The sequence below is a fragment of the Aplysia californica genome, unplaced genomic scaffold (assembly GCF_000002075.1).
Source record: "Aplysia californica isolate F4 #8 unplaced genomic scaffold, AplCal3.0 scaffold00092, whole genome shotgun sequence".
NCBI lineage: Eukaryota > Metazoa > Mollusca > Gastropoda > Aplysiida > Aplysiidae > Aplysia > Aplysia californica.
In genome coordinates this window covers 573,934-597,375 of record NW_004797362.1, presented here as the reverse complement: position 1 = coordinate 597,375, position 23,442 = coordinate 573,934, and the positions used below count along the sequence as shown (strand labels likewise).

At 39.1% G+C, this 23,442-nt stretch overlaps 1 protein-coding gene across 3 annotated transcripts in view; it reads left to right on the top strand.

The window, feature by feature from the left end:
• Nucleotides 1–22,218, top strand: part of LOC101861196 (lymphocyte-specific helicase) — a 52,815-nt gene extending 30,597 nt beyond the window's left edge. For 2 of the 3 annotated variants that reach the window (XM_005094951.3, XM_035968859.1), the window contains exons 6-22: nucleotides 1,169–1,255; nucleotides 1,649–1,714; nucleotides 3,816–3,932; nucleotides 6,319–6,435; nucleotides 7,261–7,443; nucleotides 8,624–8,847; nucleotides 9,444–9,569; nucleotides 10,830–10,932; nucleotides 12,070–12,231; nucleotides 13,241–13,464; nucleotides 14,034–14,253; nucleotides 15,168–15,287; nucleotides 16,186–16,308; nucleotides 18,834–18,993; nucleotides 19,656–19,835; nucleotides 20,146–20,279; nucleotides 20,840–22,218. In XM_005094951.3, the coding sequence (XP_005095008.1) occupies nucleotides 1,169–1,255; nucleotides 1,649–1,714; nucleotides 3,816–3,932; nucleotides 6,319–6,435; nucleotides 7,261–7,443; nucleotides 8,624–8,847; nucleotides 9,444–9,569; nucleotides 10,830–10,932; nucleotides 12,070–12,231; nucleotides 13,241–13,464; nucleotides 14,034–14,253; nucleotides 15,168–15,287; nucleotides 16,186–16,308; nucleotides 18,834–18,993; nucleotides 19,656–19,835; nucleotides 20,146–20,279; nucleotides 20,840–20,929 (2,436 nt within the window). In that variant the 3' untranslated portion in view covers nucleotides 20,930–22,218. The remainder of the gene's footprint in view (nucleotides 1–1,168; nucleotides 1,256–1,648; nucleotides 1,715–3,815; nucleotides 3,933–6,318; nucleotides 6,436–7,260; nucleotides 7,444–8,623; nucleotides 8,848–9,443; nucleotides 9,570–10,829; nucleotides 10,933–12,069; nucleotides 12,232–13,240; nucleotides 13,465–14,033; nucleotides 14,254–15,167; nucleotides 15,288–16,185; nucleotides 16,309–18,833; nucleotides 18,994–19,655; nucleotides 19,836–20,145; nucleotides 20,280–20,839) is intronic. The other variant, XM_035968860.1, reaches the window with a different exon arrangement.
• The last annotated feature ends 1,224 nt before the right edge of the window (nucleotides 22,219–23,442 follow it).

Here is a 23,442-nt window from a genome sequence, read left to right as displayed (position 1 = left end):
CTATATCTACTAAACAGGGATAAGTTAAGATAAAATAGTACTTTATTATCCCAGAGGGAAATCTTCCTTGGCTGTACAGGACCGTAAAAACGCATGCAGGTATACATACAAAATTTAAATTATATATCTCTTTAAAATTCAATATGAAAAGAGAAGTAAAGCTGATAAAATGTACATTTACATCAAATGCATCATTCAACCACATGCAGGAATTTAAATACAAGACCTTTGGAGTTATATATAGATAAATACTCTAAGAGCAACACACATCTATGCTCATTGTGACAAAAGCCTTACGCAAGGTGGTAAAAAATTTCTTTTATATCTTTCCTTCTTTGTTTTTGGAGGTATTTATCTGCCGCTGCGTGATCTTACAATTTGTGTAGAAAAGGGGTGTGATGGGTCGTTTATAATGCTTTTTATCTTTTTATACATGTGGTGTTATACATTTCATCCATTCCAATGATATCCAGAGATCTTGCTGGCTTTCTTAATGTTTCTGTCAAATTTTTCTTTATCTTTCACCTTACAATTCCCACCCCATCAGCGAATACAAAATAATAGCACATTTTCAATCATAGAATGGTAAAAAAGGGGCATAAAATCTTATTGTCAACACGGAAACTTCTTAATTTCCTAAAAAGAAACATTCCTTGATTTACTTTTTTATGCACAAGAGCACAAGAGTCACTGGCATACTTATTACATTATTGTGAGCCTGAGCCTACAAACAACTCACAGCCTCTTCTCTCCCCCCACCCTCCCCCCTAAATACTTTGACTTTGGAATCCCCTTTTGATTTTGGTCATGTAGCTTTGATGAACATCAGATTCGCAAATTTTTAGAGAGCGGAATTGGAATGCTATGACTCTGTTTGGGACTATTTTATAACAGTACATTGCGATTGAAAAATACAATTCCATAAATTCTTATGCTCAAAATCATGAAAACCCAGCTCTGTCATATTATCAGGAATATTGAATGCTCTCTTCTCGTAAATTTTTCAGATCTGAAGTATGTGTAGTCTTTTCTAAAAAAGTGACAAAAAGATTGACCCCACTAGAATTCTGTCAGAAATTTTTTAATATGCAGTTGCTGATATAAATTATTTAGTGCTGTTTTATAATAGTTTGTTTGAGTTTCTACAAAAAGAACTTTGTGTTTGCAGGCTGAAGGTGCAAGTCCTAAGTCTACAAGAGCAGGAAAGAGGAAGCAAGATGTTGTTGAAAATGAATCGCCATCTTCAAACCCTAAGGTAATTGTTGTGTTAAGGTTATTGCTTGGTTCAGTTGGTCTGCCCTCTTTCTTGTACTTAAATACTTGTGGTTAGTTTTATTTTAGGAGTGGGGATGGTGCTCTTCTTTGTTTGTATAAAGTGTTCAGTAGAAGAAAAGGTACCGTTTTTCAAATTCCTGCATGTTTAAAAAAAAAATTTATATTTCATTGTTGGTAAATACATTTTTTGTATAAGTTCACATTAGATCTTTGAATACAAAAGTTTTCCCTTTAAAAAAAAAATTCTAATTCAGTAATAACTTGGACCCGTGAATTTTGCTTAATGTGAAGAAGACAAATGAAGAATTGTGAAAATTTTTTCTTTGCAACTTTTTAAAGAATAAAAAATATGCATTATTATTTTAATTCACAGAACAAAAGACAGAAGAAATCTGGAAGTTCAACCCCTCAGATGAAATCGCCAGATGGTTCTGAAAAGGTGGGAATGGCCTCAGAGGTGTATTTTTCATTGCACCAGTTTCATTTTTTAGATTGATACTCTGATGCCCGCACAGTTCGCCAGAAGACAGTTTGGCATTTTAAGCAGTAATAGAAAATGTACTTGTGAAATGTCGTGAGAAAATCATCAGAATGTCTCTACTGCTGGAGCTATTTCCGAATAAACTGAAAAAATTGATTTTGAATGGAAAATGAGTTCTACGCGTCATGAAAAAAGTTTTCTTATTAATAAGTCTCAAAATAAAATAGTTCACACACAACTAGCAATATGGATTTTAAAAGATATTTTAACGTCATCTGTGTTGGAGAAAATGAAAAGTCCTAACTTCAAACCCAATTTACTGAGAACTGGGTACCAGCGGGGTGACTGACTTAAAGTGCTTATATCTCAGTTTCTGATCAACATATTTCAAATCAGTAAACACCCATTTACTCTAGAAATAATTAACTGTATCAAAAAAATGAAGTCAATAAATGTAGGTGAATCTGTCAGGAAAGCATAAGATATGGTGTCTACAGTTTACCCTCTACCCTCGATTGGCGTGGCCACTGACAATGTATGAAGTTGCTCTGTCAAAAGATGAGGTGATTGAAAGAAAGTGTAACAGCTACATCAGGAAGTGGCTTGGGCTACTCCGTACAATTATCACGTCATCCCTGTACAGACTGCAAGGTGCGCTTCAACTACCTCTCATGTCAATCATGGAGAGAATCAAGGGATCAGGAGATCAGCAGAAAACCTCCAGGTGTCAAAACAGTGAGAAAGTGGAAGGCAGAAGTTGCTACTGACGAGATCATCTCTGCATTGGAGCATGGAGACATTTGTGGTCTAGCACAACCTGACAGATTGTGGCTAGGTAATGGCGACTTTAGACCTTTCAGGAAAATGTCCCTGCGAGACACAACAAGAAAAGCTGCAACAAGACATATGCAAAAGATGGAGGCAGAGAGTTGAGAAATTCAGCTCCTCCAGTGTAGCCAGCAAGGACAAATGACCAGATGGAAAGAGCATGTCGTTGAAAGAAAAGTCGGTTGGAGTGACATCTGGAAGTGGAATACATCTAGGCTAAGCTTTTTTCTACGTATGATGTCTTGCCTTCACCGGTGAACCTGGTCAGACGGAAGGTACATGAGGTCAACAAGTGTAAATGCAGTAAACTAGGAACCATGAAGCATATTTTGTCACACTGCAACCTGGCTCCTAACAGATACACCTGGAGGCACAATGAGGTGCTGAAAGTGCTCACCACAATGGCGACAAAACAGGTGGAAGAAGGAAAATACGCCCCCAAGCTACAAAAGCATGGACTCCCCGAGATTGAATTTGTTCCGCAAGGAAGCAAGGTTCCCAACAGAAAGAAAACGAACGAAGCCATGGAAGACCAGAGCGGAGGCACATGGGAGGTAGCTGCTGACTTCAAGAGATTCTTCCCCTCTCCAACTACAAAAAAGCCAGACTTGGTGTTATGGGAGGAAAAAGAGAGAGGTGCACCTGGTGGAGCTCACGGTGCCTCACGAAGACAATATCAATGCTGCACATGAGCGGAAAAACGGCTACGAGGCACTTGTCGAAAAATGTGAGGAGGCAGAATGGAAAGCAACCCTTTTTCCGGTACAAGTAGGATGCAGAGGTTTCGTAGCAACTAGTGTCTGTAAGTGGAGGAGAGTGGCAGGACTTACTGCAAAGAAAAGAAAAGAACTCATAAACTCCGTTCAGGAGACAGTAGAGAAAGCCAGTCACTGGATCTGGTTGACATGAGAGGACCCAGGCTGGAGTGAATCCTTAGAGTTGGCAGCAGAGGAAGACAGTCGGTCTGGCATGGAGACCTTACATCGGTGAGGAGGCTCAGTGCGTATGAAAAGCTGTAAAGAGGAAGAACCCGAAACGGGTACACGTTCTCTCCTGATGATCTCCGTGCTGGAGTCCAGGTTACAGAGCGTTCTGCTGTGAGCAGTGCATACGGCTGTTTTAGACTACGTACTCTTTTTTTTATGTCTGTCTTACTTTTTCTTGGCACAAAATAACTATTATTGTGTTTATGTGCTTCTCTTTACTCAGACAAATAAAACCTTACTTTCAGGAGCAGCAAGAAGACCCAGAAAGCCCAGTCCAGTCTGCTGAGTCAGGAGACTCTAAAGAAGAGATGGACGAAGAACCACAGCTCTTAGAGAAAGCTTCAACGTTTGGAGTTCTAGAGGTCAGAAGATTGTAGTGATTTATGTATAAATACATGTCATTTCTGGGAATTATGACATGTGCAGAAAGTGTAAATATATCAGTGTTTGATTGATTTCTAAATGACCAGATGTTAATTAGTTAATACTTGTTTTGAATTAAGGACATGTTGTATTAAAAAGATGATATTAGTTGAGGCCTCATCGTTCTAAATTTTCCTTCCTTTGTATTTTTGTAAGAAAAGATACTTTTTGTGATAGTTGCAAATGGCACTTCCAATCTAGCAATGCCAATGAAAATTTAATTTTTTGCTTTAGCACTTTTTAAAATTTAGTACCAAAGAAAGAATTTTCAATTGTAAGAATTATGCTTCTTGAATTTTAAGAATAAATAATGGGTTGTAAAGGTCGGCAAAATATGGATGACCCACATATATAGGGAAAATACTCCCTAAACAGTGGACCATGCACTAGCAGATTCTGTAAGATAATCGACAATATCTCGGTAATTAATTGGAGAATTAGAGAGAAACTTTGCTTTGCTTCCCGATGTGTTTTTGGATTGAGAAATCATTTCTGCCGTCAGATTTACTAACCATTTCGTAGTTATTTTGTTATAATTAAAATTTTAGTGTACATATTACGATTTTGCGAAAAAGGGGTGTCGGGATGAGTCCATTTTATTTACAGCATCTTATCACAACATGGAATCTTTAAAAATATATGTTGGCAGCGTTACTAAATAATGGCAAAGCTTTCCTTGATGACTTTAGACCATGCCAACATTAAAAGATAAGTCAATTCAATCTAAAATGCCGTACAATTAAAAATTCTTTTTCCGTGTGGAGAATTCTTTTTCCCTGTGGAGACGTGAACACCCCGAGTCATTGGTGGGAGTAACGGCGTTGTGAAGTATAGGACTACGGAATAGGGGAGGGGATTATTGATTTTTTTTTTAAAAGGTACACTTGGGGGGTGGTGGGAAGGCAACACCAGAGGACAAAAACTTGGAAGCAAATTTCAGAATTTTGATTAGATCTAGAGCTTTCTGCAAAGCGCACGTTGGTGCAGGCCGTGTGCGGAATCGGGACCCTTCATTCTTTGCAAGTCTGTGTTATTGAAATAAAGTGTTCACGTTTCATTGGATGGGTGATAGTAAATTACACCTACAGTGTATGTTGTAACTTTCGGTTCAAGACTGGCAGATTTTCAGTGTCATTGCATCTTGCCCTACCACAGTTGTCACAACTCTCACAGTGCACGGGTCTACTTGAGCCATTCAAGTTATTGCTCTTCTTTGAGTTTGAGCAATAATTTTAGTCTGTCAGTTCATAATATGAATCATGACACCCAGACTGGTTCTTGATTGTCGAAATTTTTGTTCTAGGCCCTTCCGAACGCTCAAAGCAGGATTAATTTTTTTATATAATAATGAAAGGAAAATATTTTAATAGACTGAAATAAAGTCAAACAAGACCCCAGTACGACACTGAACACTGACGTGCTGTTGACTGGATACATGTATATTGTACGTGTGTGTGCTCCCTTTTTCGAGCTGATGAGCTGGAAAAATTTTTTCAGGAAATATTGCTGGACCCCCTGAACATTTTACTAGTTGGTCGGTCGGTCGTGGGGAATACACATTTCCCCTTGAAAATACACATTTTCATATTTCCCAGTACTCATTTCGGTTTGCTGTGGTTGGCATCTCTGCCCGAGGCGAGATGAGCTCGCCTCGGAATACCCCCTTTGCGATGTAACAGGGGAACAGAGAGAAAAACAACTGGATGCGCGCGCGCGCCATTGCCCTATTTTCAAGTGACCAATGAACGGGCTTGGAATAGTCATGCAGGGATTTGTAGGTCACATACATTTGCTGCGAGAGTGAGGGGAAAATGGGTGGTCTCCTTGCGAAGCCGCTTTGGATAGGGGGGTAGTCGTGCTTTTAAGATCGGGTCTAAACAACGACTCGACACAGAACGTTGAAATTTGAGCTTGCTATAGAGGTAAGATAGATCTATTACCATCTCGGCATAAAAATTCAAGCTCCTTATAGTTTTTGGTACACCCGATACGAAAGTGTTCGCGACACCAAACTTCAACATCCACATATCATTAGTTTGCCCTATTTTCTGATTGGTTGCTGTGTTTCATTCACATTGGTCCAGAAATAGAGTAGACCGAGGTTGAGAAAGTTAATCACCCAAGCTACGACCCGGTCCAAAATTTCACCCGCAAACGGGGACCAAATTTTCGCAGCGCGGGAAAACCCGATTTGCATTGCTACTCCAATCTGTTTTAGACCTGACCATAGCTTTTATGTTGGCTATCTTTTCATTTTCAATTTTCTGATGGTCTTCATGAGTTTCTGTGATTTTAACTTTAAAAAGAAATTAAATCTATCCACAGGAAGAAGGAAATGAAGTGAGAAAAATCAATGGAGAGTTGGTCCCTTTCCTCCAGCCCAAGCTCATGGAGGGAGGCGTGCTGAGACAGTACCAGGTGGAGGGCTATAGCTGGCTCAAGGTGAGGAAACCATTCTAGTAACAATAATTGGTCGCTTTTAAGAACAAGCAGGCTAACCCAGATTTCGGAGGTATCCAGAAATCTTGAACTACGTCAAAAGTGGGCGTTACCTTTCCTATTAGAGAAGTTTTGGTTTCCTTGGTGTGTATATTTGTTTGTTTGTAGAGAAAACTCTACTTGTCTTTAAAAAAAAATGAACAAGCGGCTAAAGCTTTTCCTTTGATTTTCTCAAAACAGCATTTTTCGAGATAGCCTCCTTGTGCTTATGTGACCAATGTGTAGGTATTAACAGTGCAGTCCAAAATTTTGAATTTTTTTTATTATTGTAGTTTCTTCACCTGTGGTATTGTTTGCATGTGTTCAAGAAATATTTTGTTGAAATTCGAACTCTAAATGTTTGAAAAAAGCTTTTGGGGACTACTGCAATTTTGTTGATGGGTATACCATCACAAGAACTTGTAAAAATCCTACTTTGACTGGAAAGATTGATGGGTAAACAGGGAGGGCAGAAGAAGAATAACAAATTCCAAAAGTCTCATGTTTTTGGGCAACTGGAAATATCCCGGAAACTACATTTCTGAGGATGACCTATTACAGGGATCATTTAAGAGCCACTGATTGACGGTAGAGCCTGCGCTTATTAAGCAGGACGTGTGGATCGTTTTGTTAGTTCTTTTTTTGGTTACTGATCATAACTTTTTAATGTCTATGTACCATTTATTAAGTCAATATAGATATTCTCAATTTTAAAGTAAAGGATAGTCCCTTGCTTTCCAGCGCAGGTTAGATCAATACCGGATAACTTACTCTTGTTTTCCGTTGCAGGTTTTGTACGAGAATGGTGTCAACGGCATCCTAGCTGATGAGATGGGTCTGGGTAAAACTGTCCAGTGTGTGGCCATCTTGTCTCACTTGGTGTACATGGGCATCCCTGGACCCTTCCTGGTGTGTGCACCACTCTCTACCATTCCAAACTGGTTTGCAGAGTTCCAGAGGTTTGCACCAAAGGTTTGTATGCATGCCTTATTTTTGCCAATGAGCATTTTCTCCACTTTGTTGCTAGTTTTTCTTCCATTACAGGGTCTGTATAGGTTCCTGTTTTGTCATGGCTGCCCTTTGTTTTTAAGGTTTGTTGGTGAGGATGATTACTCATGTATGTTAACACCAACGGGACCACGGACGAGTATACTTGCGGAGCCTGACTGCTTCCCCAGAACCGCGGACGAGAATACCCATCTAAACAATGGCTTGTCGATGGTTTTCCAACTATATTTTTGTTTTCATTTACCCATCGATTATTTCTGTTTAGATATTTTGCTTCCGATTTCAGGCAATTAAATGTAGAAAGCGATAAAATGAGTTTTGAAAGGTATTTCACCAAAACTGAGGTGCACGGTGAGATTTGTATGGACACAGTGGTAAACCTTGATTATTTGAATCGAAAGTCTGATCTCAACAGTTTAACGTATCAATGTACTTTAGACTGTTTTAATAGTAGTTTTTTTTGTATGGCCTGTATGAAGTTTGGATGGTAAGAAGTACTATTCATATGTCTTACTTTGCAAATATGTTGTCCCTTTGTTGTTTCAGTGTAGCTTTCTTTTTCCCAGTGCAGCAGTGGTCTGACATGAACTTTGACTGGTGCTGCTGTTTTAATACAGGTTTCTCTCATAGCATCAGTATTGCTTGGAGTGTCCTTATGAAAGACACTTTAAATGAATTTTCCTCATTTCACCTAAGTGGGAATGGGTACCTGGCTGCACAGACAGTTGAAGATCTTGTCAGTTTATTATTGATGTTTTAGAGCTTGTAGTCTACAGCTTGTACTGTATTTTCCCCCTGGAGGTCGAGAATGTTTCCGAGTGTTCAGGAGTAATATACATGAAGTTGTAAATGTAAAGCTCATGCTGTAGAGTGTGGATATCTGCTATATAAATGCTATATATTATCATTATTATTATTATTTTTCTTTTTATTGTTAATTATACAGGTGTGGGTGGTTGGCGGGTGCTCTGGTGTGGTTTGCTTCTTCTTTCCTATGAAACATCTATCGTCCTTATCTCCCCTTCTTCTTTTTTTATGTAGGCCTATGTTACTCTCCTGTAACACCTCTAATCTTTTGGCGCTCATATGACCTTATGCAGTTGCGAGCGCCGTAAAACCTCTACTAAAACTAAAACTTATACAGGTACCGACAGTCCTTTATCATGGAGACAAGGACAGACGGGCTCACCTGTGCAAGCGGATCTTCCGCAAACACGAAGTGCGAGAGGGAGTCAAGGTGCAGCCTGTGGTCATCACATCCTACGAGATCGCCATGATCGATCGCAAGTACCTGAGCAACCACGAATGGAAATATCTCATCGTCGACGAAGGACACAGGATCAAAAATACTCACTGCAGACTCATAAGGTAACTTTTTCCAATTCTCTTGATTGGTTTTCCCATAGGCAGACCTGCAAAGTACTCTGATAAAATTGGAGTTGACCAATTCTGTGATTTTTTTGTTTTGTTTTGCAGGCAAAAGAAACCCAATTGTATTTTCATATATTTTTTCACTTGAATTCTGTTTCCATTAGATTGTATGGGACCATTTTATATGCATTTATTTGCAATATTTGTGCATCTTAAAGTAAATGATCTGAAGAAACACATTGTGATTTACATTTGTAATAATATACTTTTATTCGCCTCTGTCAATTTTTTAATGCAGTCTTATTCTTTGGGGGTTTGGGGGTTCCTGAGACTGAATTCACCCCCCCCCCCCTAAATTCCTTTTTTTTGTGAGGATTCTGATGAAAACCCCTATTTTTAGTCATGGAACTGTTGGCAGATCTACATGTTAATATGTGTGTGGTTGCAGGATGCTTCTGGTAGGTCCTACCTTTTTTCCTTTCCCTTTTGTTTCTGTGTATGACTGTTTTGCTTTTTCCAAGCATGAAATGACAGTTATTGTATCTATGCGCTTCTCCTTTACTCAAACTAACAAATGTTGATGTAATCGACAGAGAACTCCGAATGTACCGCTCCACCCATCGACTGCTGCTGACTGGCACACCCTTGCAGAATAGTCTGGCTGAGTTATGGTCACTCTTAAATTTCCTTCTGCCAGAGATTTTTGATGACCTAGGAAGGTAATCCTGAGAGACTCTTTCTTTTGTTTCTATGGGTGTATGAATGATTTGGTTACGATCATAGTCTCAGCTGTCAGTAGTCTCAAAATGCATATACTAGCTCAAATGGAACTATGGGTGCGACATGAACCCATTTGGTACCAAAGGGATGTGGTGCACATGGCCCTGCTTCATTCCCAAAGTGGTGTTCTTGAATTTAGGCTGTTTTGGGAGTTTTCAAAGCTCCATCCACATGGGTCTATCTTATCGGAGATGGATGTTAACTACGGAAGTCCTGCTTCTTTAACAATTAATTAGCTTGGAAGGGGCAGGACATTGAACCTATTCAGTTGCAATTACAAAATAAAGACCATATCAATCTTAGGCTGTCTGGCATTATTCTTGTATATTTTGTACTACAGGTATGGTAAGCATCAGTGTTAATTCTTGTTTGATAAAAGGCACCACACAGTGTTTCATCACCGTTGTAGCTTTGTGGTTGGTATTTGAGTGTATAACAAGGGAAAGCCAAGGGTTGTGGTTAGGTCACATCATACCTGCTTGTGGGAAGTAGGTACCCTGGCTCTTGGCAGAAAGACTCCCAAGCCCACAGTTAATAAATGGGTTCTGTGCTTACATGAGACATGTTTACATTTACTTCAACACACAGTGTTTCATCACCGTTGTAGCTTTGTGGTTGGTATTTGAGTGTATAACAAGGGAAAGCCAAGGGTTGTGGTTAGGTCACATCATACCTGCTTGTGGGAAGTAGGTACCCTGGCTCTTGGCAGAAAGACTCCCAAGCCCACAGTTAATAAATGGGTTCTGTGCTTACATGAGACATGTTTACATTTACTTCAACTGCTTGTTTCTGTATAATGAATGCACATGAATATAGAGAACAAAAAGTCATATTGAAATGGTAGAATTATGCTGTTTCTGGTTAGCATTTATTTATTTTTTAAAATAAATTTTTTTTTATAGTTGGAGTGTGATGGCCAGCACATGAATGAATAGGGCAAATGTGATTTGAGAGTTATTTGATAGATTTTTTTTTCACTTTCCTTGAGAATCTCTGTTTTAAGTTTTGTTTATTTTGCCTTGGTTATCTATGGGTCAGTGTACCAAAAACTCCTTATATTGAAAGAACATTTTTGTATGATGTAAATGAACTTTTTCAAGAACAACCTTTGCGACATTCTTTTACTTGAAGATGGTTGAAGTACAGTTCTTTTCATTTCTATTGTTTTAAAAAAAATGGATTGTACTTATTATTCCCAGTTTTGAGGCCTGGTTTGATGTCCGATGCATGAATGACGCAGACTCCGACGAGCGAATTGTGCGTCAGGAACAGGGAGCAAATATCCTGGGCATGCTGCACCAGGTATTTTGAAGGCTGAAAAGTTACTAATTTTTAAATCTGCAAACATCTCTTCTTGCTATATTCTCTCTCCTTTTATACACGCATGTGCTGATTTTCAGGAAAATCCAGATTCCTTGAAGTGTGGAATTTTTTACGCCTGTTTGCACTTTCATTTATATTTTAATTTCTCTTTTACATTTCACATTGCCCTTTATATAAAAACAGTCTTTGTACAAGATGCATAAAACAATATACGATTTAGGATTTTTTCATTACGGTTTGACACATCTTTTTACACCCCTCTCACGTGTGCTTTATTCCTCGCCTATGGCGAAACAAAATGTTTATCGTTTTACTTACTTGTGCTAAAAAGTTTTGCATACAATAATGACATACAGAGAACTAGTGTTTTTGCTTACCTATATATGTGCAAGTGTCCAAGCTAACCTTGTCAAAAAGATATGTCTACTGAATGGGTTGTTTTGAACAAAATAACTATTAAATAGCAACGGGCTGAAGGGATCTCAATTTTGAACTATCTGTGCAGTTGTCTTGTGTTATTCAGTAGCTGAGAAGACATCATTGCTAAGCTTTGCATTTCATGTTTCTCCTAGAAATATGTCAATATTTTTTTTCATTTGCCAAGATACTACCATTACTATCCTTCGCTTCTCACGCAGAACCTCTAAACTCAGAAAACTGTAAATGGCCGAGTTGAAAAAAAAAGGGGGAGGGGAGAGGGTGCAGAGGTAGAGGCACTTTTTTTGATAATTCCAAAACAAGTGTTGAATGTAAAACCTTCCTTTTTTAGGTTACTATAGAAGGATATACTTCTCACTTTGTCAAAGTTAAGAATTCAGCTTCTTTTTGTTAATGAAACGTCTGATGAGAAAGTGTTTCTGACTTAAAGAATACAGGATAATTCATGCATAGAAAGGTTACTGTCTGCATTTGATTATCCTGCTTTATTTTATTTTTTTTTTGGTGCCAAGTTTAATTGTTGTGTTCATCCAGAAATAAGGTTGTAGAAGTTAGAAAAAGTAAGTTACATAGATTCTTATATAGTCCAGAAATAAATCTGCAACGGTTACCTAAAGTCTGACCCATGGGAATGTACTGGATCAGCATAGCTAAATAACTGCTATGCTTTTCACCCAGATCCTGTCGCCATTTATGCTGAGGCGCCTCAAGTCTGATGTGGACCTGTGCATACCCCCAAAGAAAGAAGTCCTGGTGTATGCTCCCCTCACCCCAGAGCAGAAAGAGTACTATGAAGCTCTGGTCAACCGCACCATCTTCAGTATGATTGAAGAAAAGAATGTACGTGATAGTTGATCGCTTTTAAGCTCGAGGGGGCTATCCTGAAAATGCTGTTTTGAGAAAATTGAAAGTAAAGTTTTTGCCCCTTGTTCAGTTTCTTTAAAAGACAAGGAGAGTTTTCTCTATAACCAAACAAATATACTCACCAATGAAACCAAACTTCTCCTATAGGTAGGGCAATACCCACTTTTGGTGCCGGTCAACATTTCTGGAAACCACCGAAATCTGGGTTAGCCCGCTTGTCCTTAAACTCTTCATTGCTGAGTAGACGTATGATCTGGGTTGTATTCTCCACTTACATTGTTTCTTCTGGTTCTCAAAAGAAATTTTAGTTGATACAGTTACAGCTTGTGATTTTGCTTATTCAGAAACAATTCTTTGTATCGAAATAGATCTATTCCTTGAAATAACGTGATTTCATCTTGTCGGTACCGATGTTGATGGAAACTTTTCTGCAATGAAGGGGTTAAAATGGACCAGTTGTTGTAAAGGAGGGTTCTTGATGGTGACCTGTGAGAGAATAATACACTTCAACATTCTTGAAAGGGTCTATATTTTTTTTTTTTTAAAACAAAGGCTTACTTTTTATTTTTTATTACTTTGTGTGTGTGTGTGTGTGTGAAATTGTTGGCAGCTGTCTTGTTTTATCAAATGATTTCACGTATTGGAGACTTGAAAAAAAAATTCTCGTCATAAGGTTCATGATTGTCTGATTGTGATTCCTGGGTATCATTGATTGAACCCTTGGTATTAAGGTGATTGTTGCTTTTTATGATCTTTGTTACAGAAACTATTAAAATTGTTTTTTTCTAGTTGCATATTATTTTTGTAATACTCTATGTTTTAAATACATGTAGGTCATAAAAGTGCCAAAGATTAGAAGTGGTTGAAGAGTTACATACAGAGAAAAGACGGATAGGTAAGGATCTTAGATATTTAGTAATGAAGAAGGAGCAAACCACTCCAAAGCACCCACCAACCACCCACTCTGTATTGTTGTATCTTGCAGAAAGTTGAGGAGAAGGTGGAACTGACTGCCACAGGGCGACCCAAGAGAAGGTCATCCAAGAAGATCGACTACAATATGATGATGGAGTCGGATGCTGACAAAAAGAGGAATGAAAGAGAAGACAAAGGAGAAGGACGCAGGCGTTGGAAGCGTCTAGAAGAGGAAGAATTGGATCTAGAATGCTGGGTGCAGGCCGTGTGTGACCAGAGGAACTCAGACTCGGAGTAAGTTGATGGATTTGCCCGATCTTATTAGATTATAGAGAACTAGCTAGAATCAGCTGTGGGAATGATAATGACCCTTTCATACAAAAAAAGCAAACTTAATCCATTGTCTTTTTTTCCCATAAGGATGTCTTTACCCTAGACTAAAGAATTAGTGTGCAGGAAAGCTGTGCATAGCACATTATTTATTATTGAATCCAATTAATTAGTTCTGTGTATTCTGTTTTGAGTTGTTTGGGTGTAAAGCAACTTATTCCCTTCATGGTTTTCACTTGTTTGTCATCTCGTCTCTGCATTTTGATTCAGTGTTGATGAACTATTATATTTATTTTCATCTTTTTAGCCATATTTTTGGCAATACCTTATTGAGATGCCGCGCTAATAAGGTGTATGTCCCGTTGATGATAGGAAGGGGCGTATTTCATCTTTGTCCTTATGTTGTTGTGTTTTTTCCCATTTTTCTTGCCTTTTCCTAACACTGACTGTCATTGTGGCGCTGTCCTTCTCTTCACTACAAAATTGAAAATGAAAATTAGAGAGGTCTCGATGATGTTGCTCACTGTCTTCAGTAGCAGTCGGTCCGGGAAGCAGAAGACGTCGCAGGTGACCATCAAGATGCGCAGTGTGATGATGCAGCTGCGAAAGTGTTGCAACCACCCTTATCTTTTGGAGCACCCCCTGGACCCATCGACCGGAGACCTGGCATTGACCGAGGGCGTGGTCAAGACCTCGGGCAAAATGCTTGTGCTTGATAAGATGCTGAAAGAACTGAAGAAAAGGGGTCACAGGGTAAGCGAGTAATTTTTGAACTCATGTTTGTCTTTCTAGTCTGTGATTCCCGTGTGTGTGTTCATTGTATTGTTGTTTATACCTGGCTTTGTCTAATGGTGGATTGAGATGAGACATTTGCAATTAAAAGACTATTCTTAGTCTTTTATGCCCCAAGCGTACAAAACTAAAAGTATTCTATCTTTGACATTGACTTGAAATTTACCAGTATTTTGTGTTGTTAGGGAACTGTCCTGTTTTGTTTTGACGTTCGTAATCAAGAACACAGTGGTGTTTGACTTATGAAGTTGTCTGAAATTGAGCAGAGGCATAAAATTGACGTTAACACAGGCTTTGTCAGGTTGAAGAAAAGGAAAAGGTAAAAATGTCTTTTTTAAGTCGGTCTATTGATAATTATATTATCACTTAAACATATCATAGACTGGTGGTGCAGTGTGCAGTATGTGGTGTGGAGAGAGTTAAGGATGTCTCTGCGACCAGATATTTAAGTGTTGTTTGCTCTTCCTACTTTTCAGTATTGTCAAGGAGGAAGAAAAAGTTGTAATTTTTTCTAAATCCATTCCTGGTTCAAAGTGGCGTTCAAGTCGTGCTTGTACAATCAGGACATCACAATCACAACATCTAGACAGCCATTGAAAATAGAGCAGGGGAGCCAGACACACTGTTCCGGTGGATGTAACGCTTAAAAAAAATTTCTCTTCTCTAGGTTCTATGTATCCAAGACAACAATTACGTAACCTCTTACGTGGCTTGGTTATAAGTTGCCTGTGGTTACCAGTTGCCAGGTTTCCTAGTTACTAAGGCAATAGAGACCTAATGGTTTGCCTTATGGTAATGGACATTACAGTGCTGATCCAGGGAAAATTACAAGTCACCAGCAGCTCTCAGATCTGAACTCTTTGTCTCGTCCTCAGGTGCTCATCTTTAGTCAAATGACTCGTATGCTGGACCTGATTGAAGACTTCTGCCAACTGCGCGGTTACGGGTTCTGCAGGCTTGATGGGAGCACAAATGTTGATGACCGTCGTGACAGTGTATGTTGCTAATATAACTGGTTAATTTATTTCTTTAAGGGGGTAGCTCAAGTAATCTTAACTCAGATCTACTTTCTAATCCTGTATTTTCATAAAAGCAATGCGGGGGACAGATTTGATGCCAGCTGTATTTGACAGCTTTCAATGCTTTTTTTTTCTGTTAAAGCTCTTAGATAATTCCTCAGGTCAGAGGACAAGCTTTGCCCACCACACCCTATATTGAAACCCGTGGGCAGAGCGAAGTAATGAAAGTGCACTTGCAGATGTTAGTAAAGTGGAACTTTGCCAGGGAAATATGATGGGCAGATTTTTTGTTGTCTGGTTGGACATGTTGGGTAACCAATCTTGCCCCTCTGATGGGAACTGTGCATTTGACAGATTCCACCCAAGAGTCTGAGACAAGTACTCAACAACCAAGAATCCTGAAAGAACACTTGGCTTCCATTGTTGGAGTCACTCGTACTGCTATGAGAGTTCCGTTTCGGGTTGTTTTTTAACTTTAACTTTCAAGTTGTCAGTGTGGATCCGTGGAATGAATATTCTCGTTTGAAGTTGTGTGCATTTTTCTAAAAGATGTAGATGTTGAACCCCCTTGGGCGGTGCATGGTGGGATGGTTAGACCCTTCAGCGTTTTCTTCTAAAAGCCTATGTTTTATTTCTCATTGGGGAGAACTATTTTGCAGTGGAGTAGATCTTGAATATGAAATCCTCACTTTTATCTTTATTTGAGTAAAAAGGGGCATGTGGACATGACAAAAGCCTCAAAGTGCTAGGCAAAAAAGTGAGATAGACAGACGGAAACAACAGAAGGGAAGAAAAGAATGAAAGGTGGGGTTTTTTTTTTGGATTGAGGACGTTTTGTACTGACGTTTAGTGAATTTTCATCTTTCTTCTCCAGATGAATGTTTTCAATGGAAGTGGCTCAGAAGAGAAATTTCTGTTTCTCCTGAGCACACGAGCTGGTGGTCTGGGCATCAACCTTACAGGAGCTGACACAGTGATTATATACGACAGTGACTGGGTAAGACTCATTTTCCGAAATGTATTCATTTCTAGTGCTTTTTCAATGTGTTAATTTATTGTGAAAACATGGAATTAGTATATTTTTGAAAGACTTGCTGTCACTATCTCTCTTCAAGTATTTATTCTCTTTGGGTGCCTTTTCAATGTCTTAACGCCTCTTTATGGTGATGGTGTTACACTTGTGGGGGAGGGGATAGATGTCTTGCGGTTATATAAAGGGCTTCTCATATCAAAGTACAGTCGAACCTGCCTTAACGGAAACCTCTCTTAACGGAATTTCCCCGCTCCCCCCTTGATATATTCCTTTTTAATTACCTGTATAAATCGGAAACCTGGCCAACTCGGAAACGAAAAGAAAAATCCGCTCCCTTCCGAGGGTTTCACCTGTCTAAGACGAAAAATGCTTTTCCCGCTCAACCCTGATTTGAAACAAAACTTGCAAGTTTGATTCGGCCAGCTCTAAACTTAACGGTATGGCCATGCCGCTGGGCGAGGAAGAGGAGTAGGGGTGCAATTCGGGGGTAGATGTTACCCCATCATGTGAGCCCTGAGCGATGCAGATGGTCAGGGTAATGTGGGTGTGAATTAGCGAATGAGCAGACGGGTAATGAACCGTCTGCTTGTGAAGAGTAGTTCGCTACTCACTACACATCAGACAGAGACAACAGTTCGTTCAGCGAGCGGACAGAGAGACACCATGCATTCGAGCGGGCGGATGGATGGGGAGCAACTTCTTCCATTGCATACTACTTACAGCCCCCCCACCCCCCCAAAAAAATAATTAAAAAATCACCCTCCTGCCCCACATTGTAGCTAGGCGTTCATGGCAGAAATTTCTCCCCCCTCCCCCCGGCCTTTGTGATAATTGGAACGTACACAGTGTGCCTGCACACGAGGTGAAAGGTTACACTCATAGTACTACGTCACCAGCCTCTCTCACTCCCTGTGGCACCGCTAGTGGTTTGAAACGTTAGGCATAATTAACAAACAATAGACGACGGGTCTAACCTTGCGTCGAGTATCTCGTCTGCTAGAGTTCGTCCGTTCGCCTGCCTGCTCAGTGAATAAAATTGTGGAGGGGACCCAAAAAACGAACTGGCTTGAGGTCCACAGTCCGCTCGCTGAGAGAGTCAAATTGTGGAACGGACCCAAAAAACTAACTGTCTTGAGGTTCGCAGTTTGCTCGCAGGCTGTCCGTTACCCATTCACTCTGACCTTTCGTGAGTAACGAACCCGTCTGTCCGCTCGCCCCAACTCTATCCTACAGCCAGCCAAGAAAAGAGTTCCTCGAATCGTTACATGGTAGTGAGGGGTGGCATTGGTTGATTGTGCTTGTTACACCGATGGGTGGGGCTAAGGGTGGGAGCAAAGAAGATGTTCAAACGTTTCTGTTTTTAATAGGTCAAACAGTGGTCCTGTGAAAGGCTATCACTGGTGATAATTGGATAAGTAAGACTGACGCATGTCATTATCAGACGTAATAGCAGCTGAGAGGTGTGAAGTTTTGACCACTGCTTGCCGATTGGACAAACGATCCTTGATCCCACCGGAAGGACCTTTGAACCCCCCCCCTAAATTCCCGTGTCTAAGACGGATTTTTTTTCTGGCTCCCTTGCGACTCCGTCTTATACAGGTTCGACTGTATCTAGTTCTCTTAGTTTGAGCTTGCGTTATCTGTAGATTGCTTGAAAAATCGAATGTGGAGTATTTATCATTTTCCAGTGCCTTTTCATTGTGTGTGTTTATTATGAAACCAAAGTGATTAAAATGTCTAGTTTTGCTTACGGTCTTTTGTCAAAATGTGATAATGATAATGAATAAATAACAGCATGCATGGTGCATGTCTTTGCTCAAAAGCAAGCTCTTTGGGTTCTATAATCTATATAATATTACTCCGAGGGGGATAAACCCACTGTGCAGGTGCTCTCTTTTGGTGCTGAATCTAAAAGTGACATATATACCTCACTAAAATATCATAAAATTAACTAAACCTGTTTTCATTGTCAAAGTTGTCGTAAAGGAATGGTTCCGGCCAAGAGGAGCAGGGGGGGGCTGGAGATAAGGAATTAAGGAAATGCAAAGTGCTTCTTTGAACACGAAAATGTCTGTTCCATTACTGGTTACTGCGAATAAATAGAACTGCATTCTTTTCTTTCAGAATTGGGAACCTAAAATTTTCCACTTTTATTGGGTTGAATTTTCAGAGGGGAGCGTTCATGGTATGAGCCCATTCATTATCTTTACGTCTTAAACGCACCAATCTATTTTTCTTCAAATAAGAGAACATTCAAATTGAATACTAAAATTGCACAGTGTATATTCCAAGCAGCTCCTCTTTTTTTATGAAGCAAATTTAAAGAAAAAAACAATTACATACATTTCTCTTTGAATTAAAATCTTATTATTTTTATATGCAAAATAATAACATAATATGTTCATGTTCAACTTAGAAACATAATTGATGAATCAAGCGTATAGAATATTTCTTGTAAAAAAATTGTCTTGTCTGTCTTGGTTTGGTAGAACCCCCAGTGTGACCTGCAAGCCCAGGACCGGTGTCACAGGATTGGTCAGACCAAGCCCGTTGTTGTCTACCGCTTTGTCACTGCAAACACCATCGACCAGAAGATCATTGAAAGGGCTGCAGCGAAAAGGAAGCTGGAGAAGATGATCATTCACAAAGGTACAAATGTTTGACTGGTTATCATCTGCTGTCAGTGGTTGCCATCTGCCTGTGAATGAAAGGGTTACTAGTCAATCCACAAGAGGAGTCACCTCTGTAGTGTTTAAATGCATTATGTCAATGTCCATTTTCCTACTTGCATATAGCTAATATTTTCATCTGTTTGCAAAAAATCTGTTTGCAAAAGATTTTTTGCAAAAAATAGTTTGATTTTTGGTCACCTCAGGGGAACGCGACTGTTAGAGAGAATAAATGAAAGAAAGGTGGAATAAATAAAAGAAAGGTGGGAGGGAAAAGTGGCATAGAGAAAGTGGTGAAAGATCAGATGCACAGTAAACAAGATCAGATGCACAGTTAAAAATCAATGACATTTGGGACTGGAACCAATGCTTTCTCTTTGTGTATAGGTTTGAATGAAGCTATTTTAAAAATGAATGAAAGAAAGGGTTGATTTTTGAGACTCTTCAGGTTGAATGAAAATTTGTTATGTCAGTGTAGAGACTGGTAATAAAAATGACTAAATAAAAAGTACTGAAAATCTATTTCACTAATCAATACTTTTGATTTTCAATGCAATTTTGAAGTTGTGAGTTTAAGAAAATTTTTGTCAGTATCTGCTCCTTCCTATAATTTTCATTAAAAAAATATTTGGTTGTTTACAGGCAAGTTCAAGAGCGGCAACTTCATGACAAAAGCCAAGCCGATCAGCCCTGAGGAGCTCCGGGACTTGTTGAAGTCTAAGGACCATGAGCGGGAGGTCAGCAGTGGAAACTTCACCATCAGCCAGGCGGAGATGAACTCTTTGCTTGACCGCTCAGACTTGTATGCAAAATGGGCCGAAGGTGAGGGAGGGAACCAGAAACTTTTTGTGGGACCTTGCTTTGTATTACATTTTCATTAAATACTATTGTAAAGTAGAGATCGACTTTCCAGTACAATCAATAAGTAATTTCAAGTTTTTATGCTTATGTGGTGCTGAAGGGATATTATGCCTATTCGCCTTCTATAATCTCATTGTTTACTCTGGTACCTGCTGCTATCTTGGAAATTAAAACAAAAAACGCACGTAAAGGTTATTTCTTGGAAAAGTACGCTCTCAGTTGGAAGCATTGAATTGTCTTGGGATTTATTTCTGGCCTTTTTCATTCTCAGTGAGAGGTGAGAAACCTGATGTGGCCAAAGAGAAGACATCAAGCCCCTCCACAGGAAGGACTTCCAAATCAAAGAAATGTCAAAGTGAGCAGGCAAAGTCTTCGAAGTCACCAGAGGAGTCGGGTCTTTTCAAAGTGAGTTTGATGACCCAGGGAGTTTGGTTGTTGTGACGTGTTACCTGTGTATGATATGTGCATGCGTCTTTGGTTTTTCTACTTTGGAGGGGGGGGAAAAAGACTTTAGAAAAGCAACTCAATTGTTTTGATTTTGAACAAAAGTGAACTTTGGGTGAAATAGTTCTGAGGCGACAATATGACAAACACACACAGCATTGAAATCTACAGTTTGGTTCAGTTGTTGATCTTTTTTTTCTTTCTTTCTATTTTTTTTTCTATGGACCATAAGATGATGCTTTGTACGATTACATTGTAATCCTGCAATGTAATATTTTGTCTTGTAATGTACTTCGATCTTTGGGAATGTTCTTGTGAAAAAAAAATTTCCTCACATTAGTAGTTGTCTAGGTCAGAATTTTTTATTTAAAAAAAAAATGTGTTCTTTCAAAACACAGACAAGATCTGGTGGGAAACCCCAAAAATCAGATCTGGAAAGTTTATTATGAGGGTATTTCATATTGGGTTGAGTTTTTTTTTGTTGCACAGGATGTATTTGACATTTTCTCCTTACTTTTCAGGTGGTGGAGGTGGAAGAAGAGGAAGGCAGCAGTGGGGCTGGGAATGACGCTGGTTCCAGTTGTAGTAACGATGTCAAGTTACAGGAATGAATGCAAGCGAAAGATTGCCTGAGAGGGAAAAAAAACTACACACAATGAATGTCTTTCCTTGGGCTAAAGGTCGCTTGTGGTTGCTGTGTCACCACTTTGGGCATCATTCCATTTCTGACATGTCGGAACTCTCCGAATATTTTGTGGTCGGTAAAATGTTGAATCTTTTGAAATCCAGTCGTTTTTGCCAGTACTTCTGAATTGTTTTCTAAGTGCAAAGGGACAGCTGAAGTAGCATGAAGGCGCTTGTTGGTGGAATAATGTGGTGTTGTGAAGTGGGTGGGGTCTCCTGTAGCATTTTTACACACTGGTTCCTTCCCCCCCCCTCTCAAATGCTTTTTTGTTGACCTTGGTGATCAGCTATAGTTATGAAGGATTTTATGTATGACGGTGAAACTTATGTTCCATGCCAGCTATTTCAGTCTCACAAGCTGCTTTGACTTTGACGGTTTTGCTTTGCTTGATTAAAGTTGCTTGAGCAAGCCCCATAACTTCATCTTGTAGTTCTTGTGACTGCTTTGTATTACAGTACTTTAGAACTGATTCCAAGGTCCCTGTAATGTTTATGTAAGTGATCTATATTTTGTCTAATGAAACATCCTTTTGGTGGTAAATGGACTATAAGTTCATCCCTGAAATGACTCAAAAGTCAACTGCTTTGTTGTCTCTTTCCACATGATTCTCACGTGGCCCTCACTGTTGTAATATGTGCCCTATTGGGTGAAAATGTCTAATTTGTCATTTAGTTCGATGGAAAAAAATGCGCTTATCATACTATTCTTCGAATTAAAATATTAGTATCTAACAAAACTGTTGTGTGGACAAATTTGGAAAAGACAAAAGTTTTAGAGCTTTATAGTTTTTGTCAAGTTGACCATTCTCTATATTTGTGTGTTCAGCAAATAGAAAGCTACTGGTACGGAAATAAGGATAGAAATATGAGAGCATTTTCACTTTAAATCGAGTAGTATAAAAATTTTTTTTTTTTTACCCAGGTTCACATACACAAAGTTTTTTCCCCCTTTCTAACAGTGTAGCTGGATGTGCTGCTGAGCCGTCATAGTTTGTTTGCCACACCAGTGCTGCCATGTTTTTATATCACTGCACGCCGCTGATTATGATAATTTTATGATCAAACAATGCTCACCACAAATGTGTTCCATCTTAACTTTTTTAAATTTACAAGTTTGTGCGTTTATTAGTTGCCAATCCAACTGCCATTGGTTGTTGATATACTGTTGATGTTGTAGTCACTGGTATTGCCTTGAGAGTATCGTTTTGGGTTGTTTTTTAAAAAAAACCTTTTACTTTCAAGTTGTAAGTATGGATCGATGGAATAGATATTGTTGTTTGAAGTTGTGTGCATTTTTCAAAAAGATGTTGTGAAGGGGGTAAAAGTAAGTGTACCCCCCCCCCCCTGTCTTCATGCATTATGGTGATCACAGCCCAGTTTTCTCTTCCTGCAAGACATAGCATGAACCCCATGTGACCGTAGATGTTGCACTCAGGGTCTTGAAGCAGTTCCAAATGGGAGGGCAATACTTAACTTTTACTGTGAAGAAGAAATGCAGCCATTGTGTGCTTTCTGCTATGTAACAAAGACCACGAAAAACCTTTTTTTGTCAGAAAGTGCAAATAGGTGCATTTTGTAGCTGTATCTCCACAGAGAATGGAACTTTTTGACATTTTGAAATCCATCAATAAACAAAAAAGTTACAAATTTTTAAATCAATTAATTTTTGATAGACTTCAATGAAAACCCCCCAAAATATGGGATGTTCTTTGGTGAGTTTTGAGACAATATTCGTCAGAATTCACTCATTTCTCGGAATATTTAAATGAAACTTAGCAGCCCAGTACATTTGCTAGTGCAGAATCTCGTCCTGCTTTCAGATTTCTCATAGCTATCCTACTTTTTGAGTTATGAAGACGTTTATTGGTCAAAATGTGGCGGTTTTCGGTGTGTTTTGAGGCAATATCTGTCATAGCTCGCCTATTTCTAGGAGTATGTAAATGAAACTTGGCAGTCTAGTAGTTTTTAATGCAGAATCTAGTCATGCTGTCAGATTTTTAATATCTTTCCTACTTTTTGAGTTGTAAAGACATTAACAGGTTAAAAAAAGTGGCATTCTTTACAGATTTACAAAGATTATCAGTTATATCTTCTCCCAAAGTCATGATATTTGAATGAAACTTGGCAACGTAAAAGATTCCTCCTTGCTAAGCAATGCGCTGGATCAATTTGTCTAAAAAATTTAAGTAGAGAGCTGGCTTTATTAGTCTAATAAATCCAGTTCTCTACTAGTAAAAGCATGCACACTTTGTAATAGAAAATAAGATCGTCTCTATGCTATGTATTGCTATCACTTGATCTTGATTTTCAGTGCTGTTGGTTAATGAGTGTATCAGTACGGTATGATCCCTCTACTTTAGCGCATGGTTGGACAGCGTTTCTGGTAGATCTAACTTCTATTTTTGCCCTTTTTTGCTCCTGTCTGCCTGGCCTAAAAGAC